A 25,529-nucleotide genomic window follows, 5' to 3' on the forward strand; every position below is an offset into this window, starting at 1 on the left:
TAAAGCGCTTAAAAACTACATTAGCACTAAACATTTCATATTTTTAGTATTATTTACCTAAAGAGCATAGTCCTTAGACTATATTGGCATAATTGTTCAATCAAAACGCATATTTATTCTCTAATAGGGATTTGTTTTAGGTCCATGAAACTTCAGCCTCGTTTTTCTCAGTTCGAGCTCAATGTCACTTAGGACCTTTTGAATAAGTACTCTTGATTTCTCAATTCAGTAACTAAAAGACTACCTGAGGTTATACGTACCTATGGCCTATCACCGGTGCCTAGAAAAATAACCTTTAAGCTTGAAAACAAAACAAATCGATGGATAATCCCTTCTCATCAAAAGGTTAAATCCTGCAACTTTTGAAGTTTATTGATTTATTGTCCTATCGGATTTTGTTCTTCCTCCTTTGTTTTACCTATCCTTCTCTTTGAGAGGCAATTAGCACCAATGTGCGGTATAAAGCCGTTACTGTATTACTTTTTCTAAACCCTACCGGCGTAAAAAAATGATTTTTTAAGAAGAAAATAGGATTATGGTGAAAAGGACCAAACACTTTAAGAATAGAGCGGCGAACGGTAATCTCCTGTATGCATAATTTGGCACAGAGTAATCAGTGAATATTTTCGAGTCTATTTTATTAATGCCGATTCTGAATAAGTGATCATAATACCATTGTTCCCTGTGTCTTAGACGTCCAAGTTTAAAATATTTGTTTTCATTCGGACGAGCCGATGTGCTGGCCAGATTCGATTATTCATAGTGCTCAGAATTATTTTTCACTTTCAATAGTTTTTATAGTACACAGTAAATTCGAAAAAACATTTAAATTTCAACCAGAATGTTTGGTTATAGTGCCAATTCGATCATTGCAATCAATAGGTTTTTTTTCGTAACTGGGGTTAACCTCTTCTCAAATTTTTGCATTCCTCTCAAATACTTATATACCACGGAATGTGACCAAAAACAAAAACTTGGAATCGACCATCACGGATTGGAACCAGTTTTGAAGAAATTGTTCATCTCAAGCCAATATATAATAACCTAAATTATTGTGTCGTTTGAACCACCCCTCGGTCCATGGGATTTAATTTTAACAAATTGTTTAAAAATATTGTTTTCCTTCGGATTATATTCCTTGTACAGTTTACACTAGGATCAATCAGCGAGATAATTTTTGAAGAGTTTGTTCAAGGAATCTAGAAAAATTTTAGTTTATAACGGCAGTGTTGCCGCCAAATATGCAACTTTTTAGTTTTATATTAAAAGAACATTGTTCTCGTAATACATATATCGGTTACTGCAGGCCTTTTTGACACATAAAATGTCATAATACCTACTTTGCTCGGTCGGTTTCAAGTACCCTCTTGAGATAATGATGGTATGCTTTTCAGGATTCTGCTTGGATGCTTTCCAGGATTCTGATCGAAGTTTTCTTAGCATTCCAATGGAATCTATTTCAGAATTTCGATTGAATTCTTAGTCATATTACTACGGAATTCTCTGAATTTTGATGCAGGATTCTTGAGAAAAACTTATTAGAGGTCTGGTGGAATCCTTCTCAAGATAGAATTCTGCTGAAGATTATGATTTATTCAAGATGCTGATAGAATCACGTACCTAGTTTCAGTGAAATCCGTTGTAAAATTCTGATGAATATGCTGCTCTGAGTTCCAGTGGACTTTGACACAATATTGCTCTTCTGCCACTATCCCCTTCATCAATTGATTCCTGCTCAGAATTCCAATGGTATCTTTAACCCCTTCAGGCCCATGTTGTTGACGAACAACCACGTTTCTAAACGACTGTAACTTTTGGTTTACACAACATGTTTACAACGACAAGTAAGACTAATAACTGTAACTAATATCTTTCATTTGAGCACTAACAGTTATAAATATTATCAGTAGAACAGAAGTTATTACAATTAATCTGATTGGGTTCCGCTGAAGCAGTGCTGCCAGGGATAGTTTCTGTTAATGGTGGAAATGAAATTTCGGAATATTCTCGTAGCCTGACAATATTATTGAAAACTGATAAAACTTCCTAATTTAAACCGCCTTTAACTCCTTTTTCATGCAATTAGGCTGGATTTTAAGATAAATATTGAGCAGCTTCGAGCACTACGAAAGAAGCACCTATCTTTATTGGATTAGATTTTTCGTGTTTCAAAGGGCCTACAGTTTTAAAGCAAAATAGTTTTGGAACCCTATACGCGGTAGAAAAAAGTTGGTCAATAAAGGGTTAACAAGGTTTTTAATTCTCAACGCACATTCCTTTTATATTGTGACAAGTGTCACACACCTCTAGCGAAATGGGCGGGGGTCTAAAATTGTTCACATGGGGTGAAATTCGGGGCTTTTGAGATTTCAAAAATGAGTTTTTTTTTGTAATGTCCTAATATAAAGAGGGCGCCAGCAATACTTCTAACTGAGGCGGCTGGGAGCTCATCGTCTACAACCTTTGGCAGTCCTTCGCTGGTTACAAACATGATAGGGAGAGTTTGCAAAGACTGCATGCGTAGTGATCACCTGACAATCCCGTACGACATTGGTCAACTAAATGATGCTAGAAGGACAAGGATTTCCTTAAAGGGGCACAACGCGCACACTTCTAACCAGAATGAGGGTTAAAAGAAAGATTAGCTATGTGACACCACCCTCAGCTTACTTTATTTTTTCTAGTATACGAGTAATTGAATCATCTACCCTCCGAAAATCGAAGCCCCGGGTAATCGAGTTTTACCTGTATTGCAGAAGATACACTTTATTAAAAAGTTTGTCTTTCAATTCTTGCACAAATAGCTATAAACAACTAATACACTCGTTACTCGTTACCAAAATAAATACTAAATGAAAATCTACTGAAAATACAAATCACACCTTAAAATTCGCAAAAATCTACTAGGACTAAAGTAGGTATATTTACATTAACCATAATAGGAAAATTTACCCAGACCATTTTACATATTTCCAATTTCTTCGCGAATGAAGCTTAATTTCAACAAATAACACACACACACACAAAGTTTGACTTGATTATCCGGGTGAGATTTTTTTGAAATCCCCAGATAATTGAGTCCGATTTGTTTAAAACTTGAAGGAGGAACAAATCTCAAATCATGCCCTACTATGCTCAATTCGCAGTTGTTCGTTTGCATCATGCATTCAAACAGCCAAGCTGCTCATTCATTTTCCATTCATTTTCAATTTCATTGACCCTGTGAATATCTCTCTACTGGGGTTTTGACTAGGTTTTTCAAGCAAAACTACTCTGAACATACTTCTTACTGTTCGCGAAAGCTTGAAAACGCTAAACATGCCACCATTTAACATAAACTGGGCTCTACAGAGCAGATGGCAACTTTGGTTGGTGAATGAAAAAGTATCAATTTAAAATGAATACGTATGGTTTAGTTATGTAAATCCCGCCAACTTGAAAGTAAATGATTAAGGTAGGCTTTGAATTTGAATCGTGGTTGGGGTGGATTTTATTGAAAGTTGGTATCAGAAAATGAACTTTTGCACACTGACCTCGCTACTTTTTACTCGGTTTGCAGTCATGTTCTGATTGGACTTACTGACTGACACTACCATGACGGAGTCGGACTATATAACTTTTTAGTAAACTACAAAGATATTAGTTACTAATTCAATAAATTCCCATCGAAAATGCTGCAAAGTTTGAAGGAACAATCGATACTTTTTTCTTTGATATCAATGAACGTTACTGATAAAAGCGTATTGGGCACTTTTAGCATTGATTATCTGATTATTTACTGCCCTGGTTGAAAATAAAAACAGCACCTTCAACGGAAAGAAAACAACCTTCATAACATGTACCAATGTCAACAAAACAATCATAACATACGACAAATAGTACTCACCGGCTTTTACCACCGTCAAGTTGTTTACAAATCCCAACGCACACACAATCCACCCAGCATCCCTCACGATCGTTCAACTTTTCCGGAAGCAAGTGCTTCCCTAGCTAGCTACTGTGCCGCAATCCAAAAGGTTGCTTAAAATAGAACTAATCCCCGAGAGAGAGAGAGAGAGAGAGAGAGATTTAAAAAAAAAAACTTGATTGGTTTTAATTTTCAATTTTCATTATCGTTTACGCTATGCCCCCACTCATTGGGAAAAGTCCAAATTTTCCGGACCCCTTCCGACCGCGTCCACTGATTCGCTGCTCTCGTAAACAGAACCAATCTAATTACAGCAGTCGCGCATTGAAGACGGAATAAACCATATTCGTACATGCACGCAACCATTAGCACGGTTGTTAAATCGAAGCACGGATCCATTTACAAATTTACTAAATTAATTTTTTTTATTCACTTCAAGCAAAAATTCGAATTGCAATTCGTTCGGTTTGGAACATAATAAGGAGTAATAATGATCATCAAAAAAGGCCCTCATTTGTTCACGTGTAATATCATGGTTGCACCTGACTAGCGATGGCAGTAAAATTTAAACTTTTCGACATGTCGTCTCCACAGCGTCTTTTAGCCAAAGCGATTAACGTTATGTTCCCCAGCTTACGTCAATGACTTTTGGCTGGTGGATTGTCCGATTGGTGGTGCGGCGGTAAATTTAGAATATCCGATCGGTCTCTTGTTTATGGGGGATGAAGAATTTGTTTGATTCCGGCAAAAAATTATGATATATTTTTGTGTTCGATATTGGCTAAGTAGCTTGTTTTTTGCTATCTAGGTCTGTTGCAAATGGAAATGTCTGTGGGTTACCATAACAGATGAATGAATTTTGGCTTCGGTCGTTTATTCTTTCCATTAAAACTAAACATCGTTTTTTTTTGTTTTTTGTACGGTATGCAAACTAGGTTCGAAGACGCATCCACGACATGCTGTCTCGAATCACATGCATTTGGAACATCAGATGTTGTTTCAAACTGCTCTCAACCCCTATTCGCCAGTTTTCACAACGCCACCCGCGTTACGGCTTGGTACCATCCTTAGCATTTCGTTTAAAAACCGGCAGACAACACCAATTGATAATTAGAATAAAATATGTATATGCAAGCAACTAACTTCATTATCGTTTCAGATAATAGGATATTGAAAAATACGCGGGTAAATTGTCCTTTGCTCAGTACAAAAAACATTGTTCTAACTCCAAATCAAATGTTCGAGGAAAAAAATTATTTAATAACGATAGAGCACCCCTAAGAAGTAAGACAATATAAAAGGAATAATAAAAGTAAAACAACACAGACATCAACATCTCTTGAAATATTAAACAACGAAATATTTTCTCACAGATATGGACGTATGTCTGTTCTATCTAAAAAGACATAAATCGTTGATAAGTAAAAAGTGCTTTCAAAATAAACGTTGAAAGAAATGTGTGTTAGAAAAGTTATTTTGTGCAGTCCAAACGAAATGTCTAAGTAGAATACTACCAAAAACATCATTAAGGAATGAAGTCATCCAAAGCAATGAGAGTTCCGTACCGTAGTGATAGGCAGAAGGTGAGGGCTAAGCACTTGTTCGAATTTTTTCGTGAATATTTGACTAAATTTTCCTGTGTAATAACGGATTACATGTTTTAGTATCTATGCAGTTATGCAACGAAATGAGGTAACAGCAAGGGGTAAGTCGCTTAGCACAAATCGAGATGTGCTTGCAAACAAACAGCGTGATAGCCTGTGCCACGATATGCCATGGTGTTCAGTGGAACAAAAACACGGGCTGCTATGATTATTTAACTGCATTTTGTTGACTGTTCTCGAGTTGACAACCGTTTTACTCAGTGATCCACACATTGTGGTAACGAGTGAAATGATTTTGTATTACTGTGGATTGTATTCTTATATCGTGCTAAGTTGTTCTAAGCAACTCACCTTTGAATTTCAAAGCAATTCTAAATGATGAAGTTTCCCTAAAAATATTTAGTTTGGCAAGTCATCTGAAACAATGGATGAACCAGTAAAAACTTCCTGCCAATAGGAAGGAATCCCAGAATATTCACCAGGAAGATTGTTTACAGAAACGATTTTAGTGCAGTCATAATGTATTCTTTTTTCTGGTCAGATGTAGCATCTTCTTACTACGTCAGTGATTTTTTGCATGTTTAGAAGCAAATGCACCGAAAGAACTTTTCGGAGCTACGTCCTACCATGCGAAATTTGGCTCTCGTGGTGAAAGAACAGTTTAAATGCCAACAGCATTTCTTTCGATGCTATTTTTATAAGTGCTTTTTATTTATTAATAAATGGTGTATTTTTAGATGGAACAGACATACGTCTATGGGGAGTTTGGGTTGCTTATCTATCCTTCCGGTCATCATATCGTATAGTAGATACACTTAATATGTGTATCTACAAATGCGATATGATACCTGGTGCAGAAAGTGCACTAATTACCTGGCAATCTTCTTTCATTTGATTGTCTGCTCAGAAAATCATTTTCCGTACCCAAGTATCACATGTGACGCCAGTGATAAATGGAGAAAACCACGAGGATGGTGAAAGAGCAGTGGGTACAAGGCCAAGTGCTCCTCGGATAGTTCCAAAATGATAAGCAACGGGATGTTCGGGGCCTGGAAGGAGAGCATTTCGCATTTATTTTCATTGTTTGTCTTTTCATTTGTTTCTCTTGCTACAATATATGCAACTCGATGCAAGTGAACGCGTTCGAACGTGACGGCCAACGAAACGGAAAGCCAATAGCCCAAACAGATCAGGAACAGGAAGGAGGACTACGAACAAGGAAAGAAACAACAGATGAGAAATCGTTTACTTATTTATTATAACTGCGATACTAATCACAATCATTTTGCTTTTCTTGTCTCGTTTCTGCAAATCAAAATCTCTCTACTATCTCTTCATTTTCTGCCTCCGACTATCCTCTATGTAATATATCTGAAACTTGTGGGACTGGTTAACAGCCGGCGCCTGCTTGTGGAAGAAACTGGTGTGCTATACGGACTAGCACATACGAACAGTTAGGCTTTGTTGGTCCTCATCTTGACAGAGTCTGTCAGGGTGTGGGCTGAGAAATGACAATGACAAATGGTGTATTTTTAGATAGAACAGACATACGTCTATATCTGTGAAAATTTTTCAATATCTTGGCTAAATACATATATACGCACAAGAATCATCCTAAGTCCACCCCTTATTGTCTATCCCTACTAACAAAATCTAACATCCATAATAACTATGGAAGATGGGTTTCCCGCATCTTCAACTAGGTATTCAACTAACATTTCCTCCCTCTAGCAATCGTAAGGACATGATCAAACTTTGAGTTACCCGATGACTTAACCCATTCTTTTCTACCACAGGAGTCAGCATCTTTCTCGTGTACGTATCCTCTGTACGTGAGTACAATAGACTCTCCAGAAAAATAATAAATTTTTGAAAACTCAATCGGCCCACCCCTGAGTCGATTCCTAGTCCCACCAGGAGTACTTGTACCATCTTTGAAGCAAATCGGACAGGTCTAGCTACCGGACCAAGGTGACTGATGTTTTTTATGGGATTTTTCGACAGTTTGCATGGAGAAAACCCACTAGCTCGCATTTTCGCCGCTAGGTGGCACTATATGGATCGTATTATGTATGACGGTAAATGAAAATAAAAGAGACAATTTAATTGTCTACAATTTTGTCGAGACTGCTACTGAATCCCGCTTTGTTAAAAAAGTTATTAAACGTTTGACGAAGTGACATCTGAGTCAGTTTTGCGTGGGACCTAGCAGTGCATGGTTGTGTATCAGCACTCGATTCCCACGAGCTAAATATTTTTGAGATATAATGGTTGGAATTAGCTGAATTCAGAAGAATTGTAGTACATGATACTAGTTATGCTTTGGTTAAAAAAATAGTTACACCTGAGACCGCATAGTGGGCACCAACACTGACTTTTCATAGGAGAGAGAGATGGAATATCGGGTTGTTCAGAAAAATTACTGAAAAATGTCTGTTCCATAACTGAAGACACCTAATTTCTATCCCTCTTCGTTGAAAAGTTAGTGTTGGCGCCCTATAACAATGAGGACCTTTGAGCGATAATTTTTTTTTTCACATGTATTCACCTAAAAGAGCGGTTTGCTTAGATAGGTCTGAATAGCCCCGTGTTCCCCTATTGATTTTCAACGCCTAATAATTTGCAATATCACCCAACCGGTATTTATAAATAGATGAAGCAAATGAAATGTTGTCTCATTTACAACTATCTTTCCAATTATCCGCCAATGCACGGTATTCATTGTTTTACCCATATTCAATACCGGTCTTTTGCCGATATGTATCATAATAATCAAAGTTTTCAGTTTTGTTTTGAGCCATGTCCATAGCTGGAAAATGTCATGGTTATGACCAGTCATCTGGTGACTGGTCGCATGTTTGCTCGTGACATGTACAAGTTGCAGATTCTTGCGACATGTGACACAAGCGCGTGTACTATGACACGATACATTTTCCCCGTGACATGTCATAAAATTTGTACATGTTTCAAAACAAAACTGGTTTGTCAAGCGGCTGTACATTTACTGAACTGTGACATGTATGTTCGTTTGCGAACAGTCGCGACAATAGAAAAACAGGTTTGCTTGTTATGTGACATGTCGACAATGAACCGGTATTGAAAATGGGTAAAATATTGGATACCGTACTTTGGCGGATAATTGGAAATATAGAAAATGAGATAATTGTATTTCTTTCAACATTTCACAAATTAATATTGTTTGTTATTGCGGTTAAGAGGTGTTTAAAATCAATAGTTTTAGACATTTTAAACGCACACTGGGAAGTAAATGCGTCAAAATCGAAAAAAAATTCAACTTTTCACAGATAAACATTGTTTGTTATTGCGAGTTAAGAGGTGTTGAAAATCAATAGTTTTAGACATTTTAAACGCACACTGGGAAGTAAATGCGTCAAAATCGAAAAAAATTCAACTTTTCACAGATAAACATTGTTTGTTATTGCGAGTTAAGAGGTGTTGAAAATCAATAGTTTTAGACATTTTAAACGCACACTGGGAAGTAAATGCGTCAAAATCGAAAAAAATTCAACTTTTCGCAGATAAACATTGTTTGTTATTGCGAGTTACGAGGTGTTGAAAATCAATAATTTTGGACATTTTAAACGCACATTGGAAAGTAAATGCATCTAAATCGAAAAAATTTCAAATTTTCGTAGATAAACATTGTTTGTTATTGCGAGTTACGAGGTGTTGAAAATCAATAGTTTTAGACATTTTAAACGCACATTGGGAAGTAAATGCATCGAAATCGAAAAATTTTCAAATTTTCGCAGATAAACATTGTTTGTTATTACGAGTTGTTTACTATTTTTACCTTCAACCGTCGGCGCGGCGGCGCTGGGCACACCTCTAATTTTAAACGCATTTTTAAATTTCCATTTTGTCGAAATTACTTCCCGTTGTGCATTTCAAATGTTCAAAACTTTTGATTTTCAAGTCCTAATAACTCGGAAAAACAAGCAACATTCATCTGTAAAAAGTGAATTTTGCGATTTTGACGCATTTACTTCCCCATGTGCGTTTAAAATGTTCAAAACTAGTGATTTTCATATCCTAGTACAGTAGGATTCCGTTTTTGGCAACAATTTTATTTTTCGCTGTTGCCAAAACCGGAACCGTGCCAAAAATTGAACCTTATTTTTAAAGTTTGGATTTTCAATTTACGACTTCAAAAATGTTTCAAGCATTTTTAACCATGTGTGAAATGGAATTAGATGAAAGGAAAAAATAAGAAGTTCAATTTTATTCATATGTTTATCAAATTCAGTCTTCGCACAGTGATCACCTTCCATAAAAAAAAGTCGGTCAAAACCTCAAAAGGGATCCGAATTTGATAAAAACTTCACATTGGGGTAATTTTACGTCGTTGAATTCATGTTTGGTGTTAATTTATTATTTCTTTTTACCAGAAAATTTTGGCACCTAGGGAGGTTTGCAAATTCAACATTTACGAATATAAAGTGCACTATATCTGAAAATGCATTTTCAAAAAGACATCGTAAACTATTTGGGAGCTATCAGTTTTGTATTCCTAAATACGGGCTTTCGATATGTATTGCAAATTTAGTGCCAAGTTTTGTAGTGACGTTGTATTATGCGGTGTAGCGCATTCATCTGCATTCGACTATAAAAATTGATTCCGTCTAACACTAGTTACACTGCTACCACTTGTATTATACATAAACAATACAATTCTATAGTTATTGTTATCATTAAATACGACACATATAGTGTGAAACATACTTAAGGACATTATACATGCGAGCCACAATATAGCTGCTGCGCCACACACACCCCTCTCCCCTGCCTAACCATGTATCTGACATGGGCAAATATAAAAATACGTTTTTCAACACACTAACCTTGCTGGTGTGCCACGAAACTGCTACTTAAGGAAGCTAGAATATTTTCCTATACAATCAATCCGAGTTTTTGACGGAATGCCATCTGTAGCTCCTATTTTGTGCGAAAATATCGCCTCTCTTCACTTGGGGTTTCTTTTCGAAACACTTCTTCTCGTTTTCATTGCACTTTTTCAAATGCACTTTTTTCACACACCACTGCAAAAACACTCGCGAAACTTTAATCGTTTACTAACAAAACTTCAAATTTTCTGCAAATGTGCAGATGACCAAAGGAAAATGTTCGGAAACTCTCATTTGCGCGTTTGAATTTTCACTTCAGATTTCAGTTTTTCCTAATGTAAACAAGCGAGTCGGTGCCTAGCAACGTGGCTTCCGCATATCTTCACCTTAACCTTTAAATGCATAACGCTTTTTTAAAACAACATTGCGAAAAACATCACAAAATTATCACAGTAAAGTATTGAAACTGTAAGACAATTTTAACAAAATTAAAAAAAAATGATTTGGGCTTTTGAGGATTAATATGACTCCCATGTTTGGAAATAAAGTCAAATACAATGTCAATTGATACAAAAAATATCTATTGCACATTTTTAAAAGATTTATTATGTACAACAAGAATGTTGACAAAAACGGAACCCATTTGTTGCCAAAATCGGAGTGTGCCAAAATGGGAGTATGCCAAAAACGGAACGTGACAAAACGGAATCTTACTCTAACTCGAAAAAAAAAATAGGGAAAAGTTGAAAATATTTATCTGTGAAGAGATGAAAATTTTTCAATTTTGACGCATTTACCTCCCAGTGTGCGTTTAAAATGTCTAAAACAATTGATTTTCAACTCCTCGTAGCTTGCAATAACGAACAATATTTATCTGTGAAAAGATGAAAATTTTTCAATTTTGACGCATTTGCTTCCCCTTGTGCGTTTAAAATGTCTAAAACGATTGATTTTCAACACCTCTTAACTCGCAATAACAAACAATGTTTATCTGTGAAAAGTTGAAAAATTTTCGATTTTGACGCATTTACTTCCCAGTGTGCGTTTAAAATGTCTAAAACTATTGATTTTCAACTCCTCGTAGCTTGCAATAACGAACAATATTTATCTATGAAAAGATGAAAAAATTTCAATTTTGACGCATTTACTTCCCAGTGTACGTTTAAAATGTCTAAAACTATTGATTTTTAACTCCTCGCAACTCGCTACATTTATTATCAAAAAGTTGAAAAAGTTCAAAATAATTGAATTTATATAGTGTCTACCATTCCGTTTATCTGCCACTGCACGGTACTTAAACGATCAAGAATAAGATACAGGTCAAACAAGCAAACCATAACAAAATGTTCATCTTTGTACAGGTTCCCAAACTTTGTGACTGGTATCGCCTTACGCGCGACAGGTAAATTATCCTCATGACCAGTCTCAAGACCGATGACGCATTTAAATTCCATGACATGTCACGAGACCAACCATCGAGGCTTGGAAGCTAACCTGTTTGAGACATGAGACATTTTCAGCAGAGCGTGAATGTACGGGTGGCTTGACATGTCGCGAAAAATGTACACAGGTTCCAACTATGGCCATGTCACAAAGCCAAATGTGTATCATGTCATAGTGCACGCGCTTGTGTGACATGTCGTACGAATGGGTAAATTGTACCTGTCACGAGCAAATATGCAACCAGTCAACAAGATGACCGGTCATGACCATGACATTTTCCAGCTATGACAAGCAAATAATTTTAGTTGTTGAAACGTTGTTCTGAAAAGCGACAACTCGCTGGTGGAAAGGTCCGGATGCATGGCGAAATTTCATAAGTCAGGAGTTTTCATGACCAGAAGAAATGATACGTTTGCGTATCACGGTAGCTAGCCGTATGACAATTCCCTTAAGATACAATTATGCCAAATGACTCGCTCCCTATTTGACAGTATATTTTTAAGCGGGCATCTTATATTGAAAGCATTCTACTTCAAGAACGATATATATTTTTGAGAGTTTGAGTAAGTAATAATTGAAAATAAATAATAGTCCACCATTTTTTTTACTGGGAACTAAATATCTAAAAATAGTAGGACAAATAATTTGGCAAAAGACTCAACAGCAGTAAATGCTTCCGAATCAACTAAACTCGAGCTCTGAGAAATAAATATTCTCCGCCCGAGGTTCGTTGCCTCCGACATTTCCTATCAGCTTTTGAATGTCCACGTGACGGAATTTAGTTGTACCGGCTGAAAGTGAAGTCATTGACATTGGCCACTGATTGAACAAAACCTTGCGAGACCCGGTTCGCGGCCATCCCGCCGTATGTCGAAGAGTGAAAGTGATTTTATTCCGCCGAGACTTTTTTCAAGCGCCCAAGATCATAAATCTCACCTTCCCGGGCAATGAACCGTTCTCTCGGTGGCGCGCCTTTTCTAATCACACGAGCCGAAAATGAGGCAGTGCGCATGAGCCCGAAACGGTCGCCACTTGGTACCACCATAACGTCAGCCTTCTAAGAAAGCAGGATTTTCACTTTCCCAGTCACGTTGATTCTGATTTTTTTGGTATTGAAATCACTTCCACCCCCACCGCAACGGCTCAATACATATAAACAATACGCCTGGCAAGGACACGCCTGGGCGTCTTTGGGGCAACGTTGTTAGAATGGTAGTGTCGATAAGCGGGAGCTTCTTTTTGGCGCGCTGATTTTCCATTCTTTTCCTAGGCGCGCTCCTTTTTCTGGAGGAAAATTCTCTATACTCTCGAATTCTATCAATATCACGCATAAGGGGCGGACCACGTGCAGGCCACTGAACTGTCTGGCTTCTACCAGGAGGGGTGAAAGTCCTTTTTATCGGTACTGTACACCTCCGTTCGGAGCGAGCGCACGTGTTTTGTTGCTTCAAAAAACCGCGGCGGCTCTAAAATTTTCGGGTAGACAAGTAGAACAAAATTCTAGTCTCAAAATTTTAAACTTGTTTCCGTCCGGCACTACCAGGAGAGACAACCCGACGTTGACAGAGTGAAAGTGAAACCATGGGAGGAAAAAATCGATATCCGATTGGCTGCTGCTGTCTATCTTTGGTAGTCCCTAGATTTTGCTTCCAGAATAGTCCCATGTTGGAGGATTCAGGAATTTTTACGGTTAGAATTTTCCCGAGTAGATCTTCTCTGCAAAAGAACTAACCTGCGAAACCCACTTCCGGTACTTCCGGAAAGTATCAGGCAAGCAGACACGTTGTTGATTCCATCGATAGAGCCTTTCTAGTATGTGTGTATAGCAATAAACTAAGGCTACCGCTCCGCGATGAGGTGTAATAGGGATGGATGGATGGCCCCTTGTTTTTCGAGGCAGGTGTAGTTGCAACAACAACAACCGAGATAGGGAAGCAGTTTCACCTGCTTGCATTTGATAGGCTGCATGCGCTTTGGGAAAAGATGTGAGGGGTTAATTTCCCTCTTTATTTATGTGTATGGTCCGACGCGGACCGGAAGTAATGTTTAGGTGACAAAACAGTACAAATTGATTCGAGACAAGTAGAAATTCTAAATGGATCTAGATTGACTTTTGTGGGAATTTGATGCGGGGATGATACAGCCTTTTGGAGTGTGTAGCCTGAAAGGTTAGAAATCAATTTTATCCATGTGACCAGACGAACACTCGTAGGTTGATGTCAAAACAATTCAATACCGTAAAATTGAATATTTGTGAACCTTTTCAGCCAAGCCATTCGGGTGGAACGAATTGAGTAATTTTTAATGCATATAGAGTAAGAGTGGCTCCTAAGTCGGTTTGTTTGAAGGATGTGTTCACTACATAGAATCTGTCACATTATTTTTTGTATAGGGGGACCCGGGGCTATTCTGACAGTGGGGGTAATTCGGACCCCCTCTATTTCTCAGAAAATAGCAAGACTTTCAGACTATCGTACATATTCGTGGAACCGCTATTCTGAAACCTTAACTTTGAGAGTTGAATTTGATTCTTTGTTCTTTGTAGCAAGAAGATACAACGTGTTTCGTTTTTTTTTGCCATTTTCCAAACGAAAATCATTATAATGGAAAAACCGTGATTAAATCAGCAATTTATTTGCAAAAAAAAGGTAAATGTTTTGAAAAGATTGAGGCTCCTATTTTATGGAATGATTTTTGTTTGGGTGAAAACACAGATATTTTCGAGAAGCTCACCACTTTTGTACGAAATGAGCGTACGGGGCTATTCGGACCCCCTATTCCATCAACCACCGTTCAGCGGCTTGCGGCTGCGCACACCCCACAGCAAAGATAATACATGGGCCGCCAATCGACAGCTGTGACTTACCAGATTAAGTTTTTGTAAAGCATTTTTTTTGCTTCTTAAGGAGTGTCTCTTATAAATATTTCGTAGGTAAACTTAACTCCATTGTAACAAAATTAAAGTAAAATTACGGTCCAAATTACCCCTACATTGTAAAAAGATGGAAAATCGTAGAGGTTTGCAAATCGTCGCCTAGCGCTGCCACTGAGTGGTGTAAATGAACCTTTTATGGCACCGAAATGTAGCTGAAGTTTCAAACTATCAATTAGGACCTTTACCTCTCTCCTAAAAGGGCGATTTGCTTAAGTAGGTCCAAATAGCCCCGGTTTCCCCTATGTATTAAAACTATCTACGAACCTTTAACGTCCGTTATACGCAAAATTGTCTTATGATCTATGGAATTTTCTATATACAAGGTGCAATTATACGATGCTACAACGATTTTGTATTTTTCAAGTGAACTAGTATAGATTGTCAAATGCAACACAAAATAATGTATGAAAAATGTGATTTATGTATAACAAAAAAAAACTATTTTTCGGCACTATGAAAATGTTCTACTTGTTCATGTTTCAAACAATTTTTAGTTTTTTGAGTGTTCTGCTAAGAAGACGAAATGACCTACGGTATGCTATGTAATGTTATTTTGTTAAAAATAAGGTTAGGTGGGGCAAATACGACCTCCCGTTGTTATCGAAAATCGGAAACACTACGCAAACTAATATCAGTGTTGTCATGTAGAGCAACGGTTCTCAACCTTTTTCGTACCTCGCACCCCTTAGAAATCACCCTGGATTATTTCGGACCCCCATGGTTAAACCTCGATTTGGTCTGCTATCAATGTATTATTTCACTCCTATTAGATAACAAGACTTGAAATTTCAATATCCGTTCGGAAAAAATATTTTACTACGTGGACCCCCGGCTAAGACTTAGCGGACCCTAGCTTGAGAATCACTGGTTTACTGCCCATGATCGCAAATTAGTCCCATAAAGATAGGAAATCCTATAGAAAAAAGGCAAATATGCGATCATGGGCAGTTTAGAGCATTAACCCATTATATCCCAGGGGTTTCAAAAAGTGAGCCAAATGCAGTGATATCTTCAATTCCATCAAAACATGTATCAAAGATTATGGGAAAAATAAAATCGTCGCTTAAAATGGTTTTGAGAATGAAAATATCTCGTGCAAAAAATTTCGTACGAATAAATGAAAACAACAAATTTTAAGTTGTTTCACATATTTCTTCGGATTTTCTGATAGACAACACTTCTTTTATACCTGTGGGAACGTTTTGTCACATAATGGAATTATTAGAACGAATTCCAACAATAAAATCTAACTAAAAGTATTGCTTACTTTTCAGCCGCTATTTGTCCCTACTATTAACGGTTCAAAAATGTAAATAAAATTACAAAAAATGGCAGCAGTCTTTTTTAACAATGAAATAGGAGGCGTAAAGATCCCGTTAGTGCAATAATAAAGCAGTTAGATGCCAAAATTCTACAGTAAATACTCGTTAAACGATGGATAGTTCTGCGTATGAAATTTCATACGCTAGGATATAATGGGTTAAAACAATCATAATGGTGCAATGGCAACATTTTATTAGTCTGCAGTGAGATGCTCAAACGACATCAATTTTGGATTTTTTTGGTGCTCAATTTACTACAGGATATTTCTTTTTGTTAAAGTGGTCAGTAAGTGGATGTAGATTCTTTGATTAAAGTCCTGCAAAGTGCATAGATGAATTTGGTTCATCTTTTTCGTATTTTTTTTTGTAACACTCCGTAATGAAAAATGACGTGGTGGAGAAAATCCAACCTCTAAATAGTGGGGTACACACATACATGCACATATACGCATACACACATGAACACACATACATACTTTTTCCGATCTCGACGAACTGAGTCGAATGGTATATGACACTGGGCCCTTCGGGTCGGAATTAGGTTGACTATTTTCAAGTGATTGCTTAACATTTCTATATGAGAAAAGCAAAACTAATAATTTAGATATCTGCAATATTATAAAAAACATAGGCGGTCGGGTTTACCCCACCATTCTTGAAAATGGCAAAAATCTCGACAAACATATGATTACGGCCTAAAAGCCAACTGTCAAAATCCACTTTGAATTGAAATTCCGGACAAACCGTTACTAGCCGAACACAGTTCACAGCAGTTTATGAAAGAGAAAACTTTTCTCTTTCGTTTACTACCAACATCTGTGATTGGCGTGTAATGGTTTGTCCAGAATTTCCATTCAAAGTGAATTTTGACAGTTGGCTTTTAGGCCGTAATCATATGTTTGTCGAGAAATGAACTTTTGCGTAAAGCGCTTGTATCTCAAAAATTTCCCAAGGTATGAATAAAATGCTATGCAAAGAAAGTAAAGCAGAAGCCTAACGTTTAATTTGGTATATATAACAACTTGACCCGATGTAAAATGAGCATTTTAAAGCCAAATCAATTTACTAGGTCGGATTTACTCCACCTTACCCTACTATTTTGAGGACTTTTTAAAAAAAGAAGAAGGGGGAAATTGATTCCCTAATCATGGTTTGGTATTCTTAATCTGGTTTGGTATTCTAAATATGTATAACAAACATAAAATTGTGACACAATGTGCTAAAAGCGCACTAACAGTCTGCCAATTCTATGTTTCATTGGATCACTGCTCTAAAGATATCACCAAGGAGTCGCTCAGTTGGGGAAGAGTGTGTCGTATCATGAACTATCGAGATAAAAACTAAAAATAAATTTGTGACGTACCAGCAGAACGGGGATATTAAAAACAACAATTGCAATATACTTAGAGGGGAAGTGTATATTAGAATTTTTCTGCGAGACATTGTTTATAAATGGCCTACTAACAAACAATATTTCCTAACGAATATCACGTAATACCGATGACAGAGCAGTGGGATTAAGGCCAAGTTTCCTCTGGGACGTGCAAAACTGGGAAGCAACGTCAATTTAAGCAGAGAACAGAGAACAGACGTCCGTCTCAAGCGTACAAGTTATACAACAATAAATTAAATACTGGTCACAATGGTTCGTCTCCTACAAAAAAGCATAAAAGTTGAGTAAAAAATTTACGACACATCCAAAGGTAACGGCGATGTTAGCACCAGAGGTGGTTCTGTCGTTATTCCGCTAAATGCGTGAGTTTTACTGAGTTGACCGTGGACCACACAATTCATGTCCAAGCGACCGTCATAATTATGTAGGGATATGACAGTATGGTGGCCTTAGTGTTCTAGCGGATATTTGTTCAAATGGCAAAACAAGTATTTTAACCCCTTCATGCCCAGGTTGTTTGTGGACAACAACGTTTTCAAACAGCTATATCTCTTGATTGGGGTAATATTTGCTCACAAAAACAAGTAAGGCTAATAAATGTGACAATTGTCTTTCATATGAGTATTAATAGTTACAAGGATCAGCTCTAGAACTGAAGTTATTGCAATAAACCTGATTGGATTCCGATGGAGCAGTGCTGCCAGGAACAGTTTATGTTGACGACGGAAAATGAATTTTGCATATATCTTCGTTATGTTACAATATTATTGTAAACTGATAAAACTTATTAATTTAGAGTGCCTTTGGCTACATTTTCCACGCAAGTAAACTATTGTAATTATTGTAGGAGAATTGTATTAAGCATTTGAATGTAAAAATTGAGCAGCTTCTAGCACTGCGAGGGCAGCACCTTTCTTTATAAAGAAAGGCTTTTCACATTTCCTGACTGCGCCGTTTTCAAGGAAAAATAGTTTTGGAACTCTACATGCACTAGAAAAAAAGGTGGGCATGAAAGCGTTAAACATGTTTGTTCGAACTTGGAGTCATTTCTCTGTGACTTAATAGTAACATGTTAAAATTTTGAATTATTTCTGATTACCAAAACAATCATTAATACACACTAGAACACATCTAGAATAATAACTGGCGGAAAAGTTACAGAAAATTTCATGAGCATTTTGAAAACCCTATCGATCTTGATGGAGCAACGCGTATAACTTAATTGTTTTTGATGAACCAAAATTTAAAAGATTTTGAAAACTACTACATTTTAGATTTTTTTTGTGAGCATTTCGGTTTGAAATGGCATATTATGAATTACATTCAATAAGAAAATTATATTTTCGACTGCAAATAAAATGAATTATAAAAATATGTTAAAAGTTGTTGTTAGGAAAACTTTTAAAAATTTAAAAAATGAAAAAATGGATTTTTTAGTAATTTGTAATTTGCCAATGTTCCGTTTGGCAACAAATGAGTTCTGTTTTTGGACATTGTTGTTGTATATAGTAAATCTTTGAAAAAATGCTCAATACACACTTTGTTGTAATAATAGATATTATTTTTGACTTTATTTCCAAACATGCGAGTCCTATTTACTATATTTTATGGGGGCAGGCATAGCGAATAAAATTAAATTTGCTGATTTTTTCTATCATTTCATTCCATTTCAGATATTCTTTTATAGTTAATGTTCTTGTAACATTTATGATGTCACCAATTAAAAATAAAAGCTTTTAAAGTAAGGTTCCATTTTTGGCACGGTTCAAGTTTTGGAAATTGAAAAAAATATTGTTGCCCAAAACGAAAAACTACTGTTCTATATGTGACATTTTGACTTAAGATTAAATTAACATGTAGAGTTATTATTTTTTCTGTTATTTGTGGATCCCAAAAGTCAATCCTTAACTTGTATTTGCCGTAATAAACTCAGTTTGTTTACATTTGTTAGGTATGACACTTTGAATAAAAGGTATAGATTTACTTAACGATTCTTTGACTATCCTTGACCCGTATAATAGTCGAATTGCAAAGCAGGCTGATTTTGTGTTTTCATCCACCGTTTTTAAAATAATGAATCAGTCTGATGGTAAACATTCGATTTTTCAACTACTAGTAGACCCATTTAAACACCCCGCATTATTCGCATAAATTTACAAACCTGATTCGTGCTACAGTAATCTACTACTACTGTCTGTCTATTTTGACGATTTTCGCGCCTTTTTTCCATTCCAACCAAAGTGTTTTGCGAGTGATGATATTGTTCCTGCCATTCCCATTCCTTCCTCGCCCAGTTCTTGGTGTCTGTGACGGGGACCCACAAGAAGAGGCTAAAAAGAGTCCACCACTGTTCAGCGCAACCAGGCCAACTTTTGGCGGGACTGTACTTTTTCGTTGTTCCCTCCGCTTATTTTTCGATATTATGTTTACCCAACCTAACATATCGCGCAGCAGGCATCGCACTCCTGCTCGCTACACAGTACAGTACAGGCTGTGAGCTACGTCGTGCCTCTGTCACTGTGTGCGAGAGTGACTGCTGACTCCCTTCTCTTCCTCCCGATCGTACCCGGCCCAGTCCGTTTCATTCCATTCTTCCTCGCACGCTGCTGTGTTTTGATAATGTAATTCTATGCTGCGTGCGAAAGAAAGGGTCCGATTGCCGGCCGGGACTGTACTTTTCATTTTACCAACCAAACCCACCGCCCGGTTTTGCATCTTTTTTCTACCATAACAAACTGTGTTGGAACGTGTCGCAGTGTTGGTGGTGTGGCATGATTGAAAATAGTGTTAGTATGTTCGTTCCTTTCCTTTCGCATCCGCAGGTCGCTCAGTATGATGGGCTCTGTTGTTTTGGGTTGGTAACCCACGAACACAATCGAATGCTGAGTGAACTGCGACTGATGAACGTTTGTACAGGGTGATCTTAAAAGCAAAGTGAAACATTTCTGCTGGTTCGTAATTTGATTTGTAGATGGCGCAAATTTTATGGAAAATCTTATGGTTTAATAATTACGGAGTTTTTAATCTCCAAAGTTCCTTGTTCTAAGAACATAAATTATATGATTACCGTACTTAAGTCATGTTTTTGTTCAATTTCTACTTGTTTTTGACATAATTTTTTAATTATTACCGTTCGTAATCCAAATAACTAATCCTCATTATCTCTTCACTCCATTCCAGGATGCGGCCCCCATCATGGATCTGTACGTGTCGGACTCGATGCAGGACATGCTGGACATCGACATCAAATCCGAAGTCGCCACGGTGGTAGGCGGTGTCAACGAGTTCAGCTCACTGATGAACTTTGATCTACCCTCACTGGAGCTGGACAGTAACTCGAATGACGCGGAAAGTGGTTGGTGCGGTGGTATTCCCACCAAATGGTCCAGCACCGACATCTACGCCGATGTGGGAGCCTGCGTTAATCCGAACTCGGTAATGCCGGTCATTTCGTCGGTACAGTCTCTGCTCAAAAGTCCGAAGCAGAATGTGAATCTGAACACGACGGTCAGAGCGGTGAACGATCCGACTTTGCCCAGTCCGAAGGAAAGGAAGAGTCATTTGACTTTTTCGCCCAATACGATTAAGGTACCGGTGGTGGTACCGGAAGCGAAGAAAACGATGATTTCCGGACTGACCCAGATTCATCGAATAAGTAACGTCGATACTGTCAAGAAGGATCTCTCTAATCACATGGCGAAGGACGAGGGAAATAAGATTGTCGTGAGAAATCATCAGCCGCCCAGTGGAGGAGCGATTCCAAGTTCCGGGCTTGGAGTAGGATTGGGCAAGGGTAATACCATCAAACTGGCTGCCGGGATAGGCGGATTAACATTTGCCAACGGAGTTCAGTTCAAAAATCTTAAAAACGTCCAAAAGATCTCATCGATTGGAATGGTAAATGGATTGAAACGAGAATCGAGTCCGGCAAGAACCATAAACGGTACAACTACCATTCCTCAAGGCCAGACTCAACTAATTAGCATCAATGGAACTACACAGAAAATCGTGAATCGAAGCATAATTGTTCCGAATGGGGGTAAACCCGCCAACATGATGCAGTTGACCAATGGGGTCGTACCTGTTACGGCTACGACTCAAAAGGCAAAACCCAAGCCACCGCCAGAAGGCGCCTTCCCTAAGCCAGCGTACTCCTACTCCTGTCTGATCGCGATGTCTCTAAAAAACTCCCGGGCAGGATCGTTACCGGTTTCGGAGATCTACAGTTTCATGTGCGAGCACTTCCCGTACTTTAAGACCGCTCCGAACGGTTGGAAGAACTCGGTTCGACACAACCTCTCGCTGAACAAGTGTTTCGAGAAGATCGAAAAACCGGTAACGAACGGTGGCCAGCGAAAGGGTTGCCTTTGGGCGATGAATCCCGCCAAGATTACCAAAATGGACGAAGAAGTACAGAAGTGGTCCCGCAAGGATCCCATGGCCATCCGAAGAGCGATGGTTCATCCGGAGAATCTGGTCCTGTTGGAGCGGGGCGAAATGAAGCACGGATCTACCGGTGACAGTGACGAGGGCGAGAACGACGATGCGGATACCGAGGACCAGTCCGACATCGAGGAGGAAGAGGAAGTCGAGGGCGAGGAGGAGGTCGAGATCGATCAGGAAGCGGAGGCGGATAGTTTCATCATCAATACGCCCGAATCGATGCCCGATCCGGAGCAGGAGGAGGTCGATATTGATTTTGATTTGGAGGTGAGTTTTTGTAGGAACTGTTTGTTTTTATGGATAAAGAAAGAGGCAAGGGACCAGTAATAATTAGAAATTATCTTTATGATATAGTCAAAAAGAAGGTCGTGTTTCTCAGTGGCGCCATAATGATCGAAAGAAAGGCTCTCATTGTTACTTACGTCCAAATGAAAATTTTCCCCGGAATTTCGCCCATGATTCGGCTACTCGAAACCGAATTAACCCCCAAATTTATCTCCATTTTAGGTACCGGAATTCTACGACGACATCAATGTCGACTCGAAGGAAGGTTTCACCCTGGAGTTCGTACAGAAAGATCTGCTCACGCTCGAGGACGAGGATGAATCGGTATACATTTCCGCTCACCAGAATAACAACCAGCAGCGACCGCAGCTTTCCTTCCAACAGCTGGAACCGGCAGCCAAGCGGGCCAGGCTCGATGTCAATTACTCCATCTCACCTGCCTCTGCACTTGCTGGCACCGGAACAACGCACAACAACCGAACCGGGTTTGTTTCATCGACGGCAGCGACAACGACGTCCACTACAATAAATCAGATCCAGTTGAATGGACAGCAGTTTCAGTTCACTACCAGCGGGCAGCACTTTCAGCAGATTCACCAGCAACAGCATCACAACCGGCGGAAGACTCCGTTAGTCACGCGAATAGCCTAAGCACCGTGCGGATAAGGTCAACCCCCGGAGAATACCGCCTATTCTGCGATGATCCCCCATTTACTCCCGCTTTTGTAGTTATTATTTTTATATTTTAGAACAAGTATTCTAGAAAGTTACACGCGTGGTGTGTCCTCATAGTGAGTGACACTTTAGAGCGACGGTTACAGTTTGTAAGGTAAAATGCATCGGAAATACAAAGCTAATTAAAACCCAATGCATGGGATTGTCCACGTTTTGTAGCACAAAACACTGAAAACGCATATTAACAATATTGAGAGATCTCATTTCTTGTTTTGTGGGACATAACACTGCCCGGCGGCGGGGTACCCCCTTTCAGTCCGAAGTTTGATCAGTTACAGCAGCACAGGAACGATGTGAGAATCTTTGAAAGTAGCCTAGATTATCTTTCAATAATGTGATACACAACTGATTGTGGAAGTTTTTGTCTATATTATTTACTCCTTTTTTTGTAAAAGCTGTTATTTGGTAAGCTTTCCGTCTCTCTTATTCTTGTAAAGGCTAAATTAACTTACTATAGCATTACTCTTCGCGCAGAATGGCTGGTAGCAATGAATGGTAATGAGGTGGCCTCCGGTGAAGTTTTAGATCGTAAATGTAGAAGAAATACTAAGCACTGCCAGGGCCAGCTCCTTCTCTGCGTTCGATTGTAAACTTCATCTTGAAGCCACCACGCTCAGGCGGAATCGGCCAGATCAGCAATAAATTGTAGCAATATTTAGCTTGTTTTCTATGTTGTTCTGAACAAACCTGTTGCATCATTTCCGAATCGTTTCTTTTCTCAAAAAGAGTGCCGGAAATATTAGTGAAATGAGTTGATTAACGTAAAATTTGGCCAAAAACAATTTCATCGTAGCATCAATTGATCAGTTTAGTTGGATAGATAAACCCAAGCGTTGTTTTGCTTTGAGTTTATGGATTTTTTTGGCATTTGCAATGAACGATTGGATTTGGAAATTGAAGATAGAAAGCTCTTCAACCTTCATTCTTCACTTAACAATCGTAATTAATATATATTTATATTAAAAGTAACTCAAATATTTTTTTAGTTAAACGCTCATTTGTCGTGCCTCTCAGTACTGCCTTGCGCGGGTTGTGCCGTGAGACGACAAATCTCACTTCACTCTACACGTGATTTTGTTTATCCCAATCTGAGAGTTGATTCGGGTGATGAGTCACTTGTCTCACATCACATGCCGCGCAGGATAAAATCTCTGTTTGTGACGCGTCGCGAGCAATTTCTACCAATTGTTCGGAAATAGTAAATAATTCGGCCCTATTCTGCGCGGCGTGTGACGTGAGACGTCTAAACTCACCTCACTTTACGTGACTTTTTTCATCCGATTCTGAGAGTCGACTCGGGTGAGGTGAGATTCCCCATTCAGTTAAATGGACGTCTCACGTCACCCGAAGTGACTCTTCAGAATTGGGTGAGAAAAGTCACGTAGAGTGAGGTGAGATTAGTCATCTCACGTCACACGCCGCGCAGAATAGGGCCGATTGTCAATTTTCACCACATTTTGGAATCAATTACCATAGGTTTAACAAAGTTCCAAAATGTCAGTCGAAATTGAATTGAGTAAACTTCCCTTTTATAAACAAAACCATTAACGCGGCACTCAAAGTGAAATAAAACCACCCCACCCCCCCTCAAAGTACAAGTTTGCATTGTTGTATAGTTTCATCAGTTAAAATTCATCATATTTACGTTGTAAATATATCATAACGAATAAGTTGTATTTTGTAAAAATAGAACTAGTTTAAGTATCATGATTTGTATTAAGTCACCGGTAGAAAAAAAACTTTGTAGATTAGTTTCATTCAACGTGCGTTGTATATCTTTTGTTTCCTAATCAATGTTTGATTATTTTCTGCTCTAAATATAAAAAAAACCTAACCTAATCAGTTTGTTGGAAGCTTTGAAATGCGTAGCATTGCGGTGCGATTATACGCAGCGAATTAAAACAAAAACAATGATAACAAATACAGTAAACATAGTTTAGATAGGATTTTAGTTGAAAGACTAAAACAACACCAGGAAGGAAGGCTGGCGGCAAGCAAGACAATGATCGATTCGAACAACCAGTGCAGTATTTTTTGCGACCTTAACATTTGTTTATATTGAGAGAATTATCTAGTTCTGTTGAGCTTGTGAACAAGGCGATTTTCAACAAGAATAATGCAGTAAATCCCGAACAACATGATACCAGCAAATAAAAAACAAACAGCAGTACAAAATATCGAAATAGTTTAAGACGTTCAGTTTTGATCCAAACTGCAAAAATTTCTGATTTGAGGGATTATTTTCCTTCCAACAGTAAGAGAAAAGTGAATGTTACATGTTTGTCATAAATTTAGACAGAACTTAACTTACATTTTTGTATATGCTTTTCATGATTGTGAAGCATCGCTTATTTTTGGATTTGACGCTAACCAAAAGAACTTACTCGGAAACGTAAATCAACCTAACCCTATTCATTATAATTACAATAGTATATCAAATAGGCCAGCAAGAATAAACAGCTTTGTTCAGCTAATGAAAACATTTGCGTTTTCAATTTGTATAATTGTAGTTTGCCAATTATGAAAAAACTAAGCAGAATGGATGAACTTGTATGGAAGTATTGTACGCAGATGATGAAGGAAAATTTTTGTATCAA

General features: G+C 38.0%; 1 protein-coding gene across 4 annotated transcripts in view; it reads left to right on the plus strand.

The window, feature by feature from the left end:
- The window catches only part of LOC131676764 (uncharacterized), a 36,155-nt gene extending 12,866 nt beyond the window's left edge, over positions 1-23,289 (plus strand). For all 4 annotated transcript variants that reach the window (XM_058956062.1, XM_058956063.1, XM_058956064.1 and 1 more), the window contains exons 3-4: positions 20,650-22,179; positions 22,420-23,289. In XM_058956062.1, coding sequence (XP_058812045.1) covers positions 20,650-22,179; positions 22,420-22,848 — 1,959 coding nt within the window. In that variant the 3' untranslated portion in view covers positions 22,849-23,289. The remainder of the gene's footprint in view (positions 1-20,649; positions 22,180-22,419) is intronic.
- Positions 23,290-25,529: the final 2,240 nt, after the last annotated feature.

Source organism: Topomyia yanbarensis, chromosome 1 (assembly GCF_030247195.1).
Source record: "Topomyia yanbarensis strain Yona2022 chromosome 1, ASM3024719v1, whole genome shotgun sequence".
Classification (NCBI taxonomy): Eukaryota; Metazoa; Arthropoda; class Insecta; order Diptera; family Culicidae; genus Topomyia; species Topomyia yanbarensis.